Source organism: Mercurialis annua, linkage group LG1-X (genome assembly GCF_937616625.2).
Source record: "Mercurialis annua linkage group LG1-X, ddMerAnnu1.2, whole genome shotgun sequence".
NCBI lineage: Eukaryota > Viridiplantae > Streptophyta > Magnoliopsida > Malpighiales > Euphorbiaceae > Mercurialis > Mercurialis annua.
In genome coordinates, this window is record NC_065570.1 from 40,401,875 (window position 1) to 40,410,525 (window position 8,651).

General features: G+C 29.9%; 1 protein-coding gene across 1 annotated transcript; it reads left to right on the forward strand.

The window, feature by feature from the left end:
• Positions 1–651: 651 nt before the first annotated feature.
• Positions 652–6,868, forward strand: LOC126666270 (probable pectinesterase/pectinesterase inhibitor 35). Its single transcript, XM_050359279.1, has 2 exons — positions 652–1,665; positions 5,971–6,868. Exons 1-2 carry the CDS (start codon positions 684–686, stop codon positions 6,648–6,650), a joined length of 1,662 nt encoding a protein of 553 aa, XP_050215236.1. The 5' UTR covers positions 652–683; the 3' UTR covers positions 6,651–6,868.
• Positions 6,869–8,651: the final 1,783 nt, after the last annotated feature.

Consider the following 8,651-nt stretch of genomic DNA (forward strand, 5'->3'; position numbering starts at 1 on the left):
ATGCAAAATATATTAACAATAAAATAATTTTAGAATTCTAATATCCACAAATATGGTCTAATTGATACGTACATTTTTAAAAAATAATTTTTAATCCGTCAATTGTGCGGATCATTATAATTAACTTTTTAGAATTATTTTTATCAATTTAATCATAATTATTGATTATAAAATTAGATCTAATAGTGAAAAAATTCAAATTTTGAGTTCTTATAAATTTATCTAGAAAAATAAAAATCTATAAATTTATCCCAATTTAATAATTTTATATTAATTATATCCAAAACATTTATGTCAATTTTCATCCCGGTATGAACTTATTTGTCTTTTTTATTTGAGCTTGAATTTTTTTTTATTATGTTGTTTTTGATCTTTCAATTAAAATTAAACTTTTATAAACCTGAGAAATAAATTTTATTAATTAAGAAGTTAATATAAAAACTCAACTTAAAATTGAGACAATTAAATTAATTAAAAAATTGGATAGAACTACAATGAAATTTGATAGATTTAGAAATTTTGAAAGTCTTTAATATAAACTTATTATAAATAAAAAAGAATTGGATTTTTTTCACTATTAAATTATAAAATTATTTTTCCAAAAATAAATAAAAAATTCCTATATAAGCAGTAGTAGGCCTATACGTTCATGGACACACCAATTCCATTCCAAATAGAACAAAATGTGCACAATGCCAAGAATTAGCTTCCCCCATGCAAAGTCTAGCCATATCAAAACAGTATTTTCATTTTCTCTTCTTTTATTCTGCTTAGCTTCCATAGCAGAATCTTCTAATTCTCAATTCTCTAAACTTTCAAGATCATCATCACAATCTTCTGATCAACCTTCACCAAAGCAACTCTTTGACCATTCTGTTCATCACGCCTTTGAACAAGTTCATTCGGCTCTTGAGCTTGCTTCTATTGTTACTGTCTCTCGCCGTACTAATACGGCCGCCGGAGCCCATTTGACGGGCGGCCCTGGTGGTGGAATGGTTGATTGCGTGGAGTTGCTTGATGATAGCCTAGACTTACTGTCTAATACCATCAACCGCAAGAATAACCCTAAATATACAAATAATGATGTCCAAACATGGCTTAGTGCTGCACTTACTGATCAACAAACATGCATCCAAAGCCTTCAAAATGATAAATTAAGGAATAAGTTGTCTGGTAATAAAGGCCAAGAAATGATTCCGATAGCCAGAAATTTAAGCCAACATATAAGTAATTCTTTAGCATTATATATGTCTCATCATTATAATAACGAAAAAAGGTCTGACAATAAAGGTGGTGGCCGGAAATTATTGTTGGAGGAGAAAGACAATAAATTTCCGGCATGGGTGTCGGAGGCGGAGAGGAGGCTTCTAGAAACTCCGGCGGAGGAGATAAAAGCAGATGCGGTGGTGGCAGTGGACGGGAGTGGAACTCATACGAGCATAGGGGAGGCGATAGCTGAAGTGATGAGTAAATACTCTTTGGCAGGAGAGGGTGGTGGGGGCAGAAATGTCATTTACGTGAAAGCAGGGACTTATCATGAGAATCTCAAGCTTTCCAAAAAGGAAACGAATGTTATGTTAATGGGTGATGGTAAGGGCAAATCGGTCATTGTTGGAAGTAGAAGTGCTGACGAGGGATGGTCAACTTTCCAGACTGCCACAGTTTGTGAGTATTTTCTTTTTGGGTCTAAACTTTTAATACCTTTTAATAAATTATTTAATTCTTTGTGGTTTTTTTTTTTTGCATGGATTATTTTCTTTATTGAAAAGCTATTACGTAAACTAAAGAAACACAATAAAATTTTGAGAAAAAAAATAGATTTATTTTGATATTTACAATTTCTATCATCTAATCATCTAGTGTATAATATTTTTTCTAATGTTAAATACTCCAAAATAATTTCAGCGTATCACTATATTTATATTCTTAAAAAGGAAGAAATTTTCGTCCATACTAGGTGGTTTACAGCAGACAATAGAATCTAAGGTCGTTGTTTAGACCTTGAGACATGCATTAAATTTTTATTAATTAAATATAGAATACTTAAAAAAACGTATTATTAATTCAGTGATGCGTAGCAAGAATATTCCAAAAAGTATACACATACATACTTAAAAGAAGTTACAAAAAAGTAAATTGTTTAATATTGTTGGTTTTAGTTTTATTAGATAAATGGACTTCTTTTTCTTTTCATTACGATAATCTATTCAATTTCCAATCAAGTCAATTATTCATGACAATAATTTAGCAAATAATTATTTAAATTGCAAAATAGATAATCAAAGTCATAAAATATAGACCTTCCAACTCTCTTTTTCTTTATATGAAAAAAAATAGTGTATTTTTAAATAATTGTTAATATGTCTCATTCTTTCAACTGTATAGCTTTTTAAAGGCATGAATAATTGAGAGCTAGCTATTTATAAGAATTATTGTGAATATAGCACTATGGAATTTTAATTGTGACAAGTAGAAATGAACAAATTTAAAAGTTGATAATTAAGTTTGTCATATTAAAATTTGTAGTCATTCAAATCAAAATAAGGGTCCGAAAGAAATCAAAATATATATATTTGAATAAGACAGCCATTAAAGCTCTAATTTAATAGGAGAATCAATTAGTGGAAGCCAGAAAATGTAATTCCTTAATTTTTTTGTACTTAATTTGATCTTACTCCCTCCGTCCCGTTTAACAAGTCTCATATTATATTTTGGGATGTCCCATTTAAAAAGTCCCATTACTATTTTTAGAATACTTTTCCATTAAATATCCCATTTTACCCTTATTTTAGTTATCTTAAAAGAGTTTTATGGAAAATTCCACTATCATTAATAGGGGCAAAACATGAAAAAACATGAAAAGACAAGAATAATTAATGTTTTCTTAATCTGTGTGTAAAGTCAAATGGGACTTATAAAGTGGGACGGAGGGAGTATTAATTTTGGGGGAAGAACCAAGCGATTATAGCCGGCTATCAATTAAATATTACCATTTGATACTATAAACTACTAAATTTGCTGAATTGAAATTATTCTACAAATAGTTATTCTTTTTATTATTATTCTTCTATAAATAGTTGATTACTTCTTTTTCATGGGTTTGAACTCATGAAGGCTTGCGATAGCGACAATTTTAAAATATATATGTGGTTTAGATAAACACAAATTTAATAAGAAATAATTAGTTAAATATTGTCTTGATCAAGTATTTATTTTATTGGTCTGGACGATAGATTGGTGTTTCCCACAATAGACAGCTGGTTTCTTGACTTGCAAGTTAGTCAAGCAAATAGTAACATTTTGCCCTGCAGTATTTGTTTTTTATTTTTTTTTATCACAAATGGTAATCGACTTTTTAAAATGTCAATTGTTAGTTGTTAATTACGGAAGCGTGATTCGAACCTACAACTTTTTAATGTATCGCCCTTGCATTAGTTTGTTAGTTAGTATAAAGAGAATTATATAGTTAATAATAGCCTAATTATTTAAAAACCCCACCTTATAATATTTTTTCGTTTATACCCTGACCTAAGAAAAAGTTCATTTGTACCCTTTTTTTGATTTTTCATTTTCATCTCTACCCTAAAGAGCTAATTTGACCTCTTTTCATTTGGAAAATTTTCAAAATGATCCTTTATATTTAGCTTATATTATAATTAAACATTAATATTATTACTTATTTATAATGTTTTCATCCTTTTATTAATTTAATTGTCAAAAATTTAAATTTTTAGGGTAGAGATGAAAACAAAAAATCAAAAAATGAATACAAATAAACTTTTTTCTACGTGAAGGTATAAACGAAAAAATGTTATAAGATGGGGTTTTTTTTAAATAATTAGGCCTTAATAATATGAAAATTCAACTCAAGTTTTCATAATTATTATTTTATCATTTTATTACTAGTTCTCAAAATCTAAAAACTAAAAAGCATGAATAACATACGTAATTGTGTATTCAAGAAAGAAATATGTTATTTTAGAAAAACTATGATGATCGGTTCCTTTCATAAAATAATTATGGTTGTGGTTTTAGAGCTAAGTATTTATTTTGAATAAAATAATTACTATTTATACCAATGAGTTATAGCTCAAATGCTATAAGCGCTAGACAGTAAACTGCTAAATCGTGAGTTCGATTCTTCCCACAAACGCTCCCCCTCTTCAATTATCAAAAAGAAAATTATTATTTATTTTTCTTTGTACATATGATGTAATTTGTAAATTATTATCAAAATAAATACATCAAATTATCAGATTCTCCGTCTCATATTGAGTAGGCTAGACCTAGCTACGTAGGTTTGGTACCGACGACTAGTTATAATGAGTTATCACAACAATCATACCCATAATCTTACCCTTCTATCTTTAATCTCTTACGTATGCAAAATATTTTCATAAATTACTAATAGTTATATTTTGATTTAATGGTGCAGAAACTCAAATTTCGTTTTGTGATTTTTATGAATTTATTTTAAATCTTCAAAAGTTTAATAATTATCTCAATTTCGTTTTCAATAAAAAACATTATCTCAATTTGATAATTTTGTTTAATATTTTTTCAATTTTCTTCTAATTAAATTAAATTTTTTAATTTTCAGTTAAAATTTAAAAATATTATTTAGTTTGCAAATATTTTTCAAGATTATAATATTTGACTCCTAAAAAAATGAAAAATAATAATAAATTTTAGTTATAAATTTTCTTTCTTTCTTATCGGTTAGCTAAAAAACAGTTTAGTTTGAATTTCAAAATAAAAAAAAGGCGAATGAGCATTGTACTTAAGTGAATGATAGACGCAATTTAATTGATTGAAAAATATAAAATAAAATTTTAATAATATTATTAAATAAAAATAGATTTATGAATTTTAAAAGTATTGAATAAATTTATAAATAATTGAATTTTTTTAATTATTGAATTATTTAGGCATTATCTTATGGGCTTGTATAATTGTTTTTAGCGGTAAAAGGTATAAAAAATTCATTAAATTATTTAAAAAGAATATATATGTTTTTTAAATTTTTTTGGGGTATTTAAGTCCTTGATATTTTTAATTTGTGCAAAAAGATCTTGTAATATTTTTACAAAAAAACATTAAAGCCCTTCTAATTTATTTTTTGGATCCTTAACTCTTAAAGTTTTGATAAATATTTTGAATAATATATTTTTAAATCTTTTTTTAATATTATTACGAGAGATGTTAGCAATTAACGGGTGTTCTTAATAGTGTTAGATAAAAGAGGTTATTTATTCTATTTTAAAAATAAAGAGGACTTAGTTATGTCAAAAATTATTTAAAAAATTTATGTGTACTTGAGAGTTTTTTTTTGATCTTTTATCTTATTTTAGCTGAAACTAAGTTTCAAAAAAAATTCAGTATTTTTTTTTGGTAAATAAAAATTTAATACCTTCAAAGACTGCCGTATACAAAATTCAGAAAAAATAAATAAGTCGGTCAATGTGTAGATTGCTTCTTGGCTTATATGGGGCATCATTATTCCAGTTCAATGAGCTACCATTATCATTTTCTTAATGCTTATTTTTCTTTTGAGAAAATTCTTAATGCTTATTTACTTGTTCATTTTTTTGAAGAAGACAAATAAACGCTTGATTGTTACTTATTTTCATTTAATAGATTATTCATTTCAATCTTTTTATATTTCATATTTTTCTTCAAAAATTTAAAAAATATAATATAATAAATATCATTTGTCAAAATTCTAAAAATATTATTTAATGATAAATTTTCAACTTCATAAATATAATTTCGATAACTTGAATTTGAACTTTCTCTAAGAATTTTCCAGCTTTGTGCCTCGAATTAAAAGAAATGAAATACAAATTACAAGGAATCTCTAGAGTTAAATGTGTCAATTGCAGCTGAACCAAGGAAGCAGTTGTAATTATGCTCAGTCAAAAATGAATGACATTGTTACTAACATGTTTTACTTGGCTTAATATATTTCAGCTGTAATGGGAGATGGATTCATAGCGAAAGGCATAACATTTGTGAACAGCGCAGGTCCGAACAAGCACCAAGCTGTTGCTCTTCGAGTCGCATCGGACAAATCCGTAATCTATCAATGCTCACTTCAGGCCAACCAAGACACTCTCTACACTCACTCCAAGCGCCAATTCTATCGAGACACCGACATTTACGGAACAATAGATTTCATATTCGGTAACTCTGCTGTCGTTTTCCAGAACTGTAACATCTTCGCGAAAAAACCGTCAGGGATTGACAGAAACTATGTGACGGCTCAAGGCAGAACGGACCCCAATCAGAACACGGGAATTACGATACACAACTGTAAGATAACATCAGAATCAGGTGGAAAGGGTACATATCTTGGAAGACCGTGGCAGAAATTTGCCAGGGTCATTGTAATGCAATCTTTCCTCGATGGATCTATTAATCCTGCAGGTTGGTATCCTTGGTCCGGAAGTTTCGCCCTCAGTACACTCTTCTACGCGGAATACATGAATTCCGGCCCTGGATCTTCTGTTTCGGGTAGGGTGAAGTGGCCGGGATATAAGGGGAACCTCTCACCGGCGTCCGCTCAGACATTTACAGTCAGTAATTTCATTGATGGCAATATGTGGTTGCCTTCCACTGGGGTATCTTTTGATTCAGGACTCATTGGTTAAAGGCAGTGTGTTATTGTGTGGAGTGCCCTGAATTTAGAACATGATTGTGTGTATTAATTGTTAATGTTTGGCTGCTGTTTTCCTGCTTTTGATTTTAAATGCATATGGAACAAACGGAAATATGTAAATATATCTCCATGTGCATGTCCAAGTGTAATTGTAATTTGTTCTGTAAGATCTCAATACCAATTACATAAGAAGTTTACTGTTCATTTTCATTTTTTTTCTTATATTTCCATGGGCAACATTCTAAGTAGATTTACCACATATTCATCACGAGGCTGCACAAAACTGCTGAAAAACTCAAAGTACAACATCTGGGTTTAGCATTCTACACAACGGTCTCATAAGCTTTCAATGTTTGATTAATTTAGAACTTCAAATCACCAAAAGCTAGAAGCTAGAAGCTTAATTTGCCTTTATAGTTATTTAGACAAGTGGTCCAACAGCAGTTTGTCAGTACAAAAAGAAGAAGATGCACTAAAGATAAAATCACTAATTCTTTATACCTTATTTCAAAATGGAACCATAGCTATAATTTGTATCATTATTTTTATTTTTATTTCATATTAGTGTTTCCGATCGTTTTATATAATTTTAAGCTAACGTGGCAGTATATAAATGAAATACCTCTTCTATGAAATACTCAATTTTTTTTTGATGAGATGAAATACTCAATTTGGTTGCTAGCTAGGTTGGCTTCAAATAACCTAAAATTGTTGAATAACCTTATTTAAAACAAAAATTAAAATAATGCTACCAAAATGATAAACATTATATAAAGAAAAAGACAATTAAACAGTATATATTGAGAGAGTTCTTCTCTTTTCTCAACGTGAGAAGAGAGTTCAATTCTTTCTTTATTTATAGATAATATTACAAAGGAAATAATACAATTAAAGGAAAGATATAAGTTCAATCAACTCCTATAATTTGAATCGTGGGGATGAATACTCTTTTGTTGACTTACCATTTTGACATGTATTACTCTCAATACAGCCCCTTTGATTCTGTTGCGGAAGCTCAATCGATTACGCTAGCGAATCACGTATTGTGCTAAATAATTATACCGGAAAATTCCCAGGAAAGAATGGTGGGTCACAGGCGGACCACTTAAGTACCAAACTCCTTAGACAGAATTTCACACGATATAAATAACTTCACAATATATAACTCCAACTAGCCTGAGCGTTAGCTAATAAATAAACAATAAAGAGAACACCAACCTTTTAACGAGGTTCAGCCAGAAATGACCGGCTTACATCCTCGGGCACTGCCCAAAATACTCCACTAATTGTTTGTAACAAAATACAAACTCGAGAGAGAACCAACTAAGCCTTAGGAGTTAATAAGGCTTGTTGTGGGATGAGTTTCAATGGGTAGAGGAGACTCCCTTTTATAGGCTAAGAAAGTCCTCACCCTTCCACTCCTAAGCAATGTGGGATTTCTACACTATATGTATATAACTCAACAATTACAAGTTCCTTTTCTAAACAATGTTGGACAAGTCTAAAATGAGCCATATCCAACAAATCTCCACCTTGGCGAATTTTCTTTCTACCATCTCGGACTATCTTCAATAGTACCTTCAACTGCGCTTCAAAAGCGCCAACTCTCAACTGTAACAGTCAAGTATCAATGTGGGATGATCCCACTTCAACGCTCTCCCTCACGCATAGCATGACCGAGCAGAGCAACCAATCCCCCCTTACGCATCGCGTGGGCCGGGCCACATTCAAATCTCAAATATTGAGAACACTAATCAAATTCAAACAATGTTTGAACTTGACTGCTTTCACAATCTTTGTCATCATATGAGCAGGAGTTTCCATGGTCAAAATCTTCTGACGTAGGACTCCACCTTCTTCAATAACCTCTGGCACCAAATGATATCGAACATCAATGTGCTTCGTCCTTGCATGATGAACTTGGTCCTTCTCTTCAATTTCCAATTCACCAAACAACCCATGAAGCCAAATTGCTTCCTTAACAGCTTCTGCA

Excerpts from the sequence above, each read along its gene's own strand:
- LOC126666270 (XM_050359279.1), top strand. The coding sequence starts at position 684 with ATGTGCACAATGCCAAGAATTAGCTTCCCCCATGCAAAGTCTAGCCAT. Across the intron at positions 1,666-5,970 it reads TTTCCAGACTGCCACAGTTT|CTGTAATGGGAGATGGATTC; the intron begins GTGAGTATTTTC and ends AATATATTTCAG.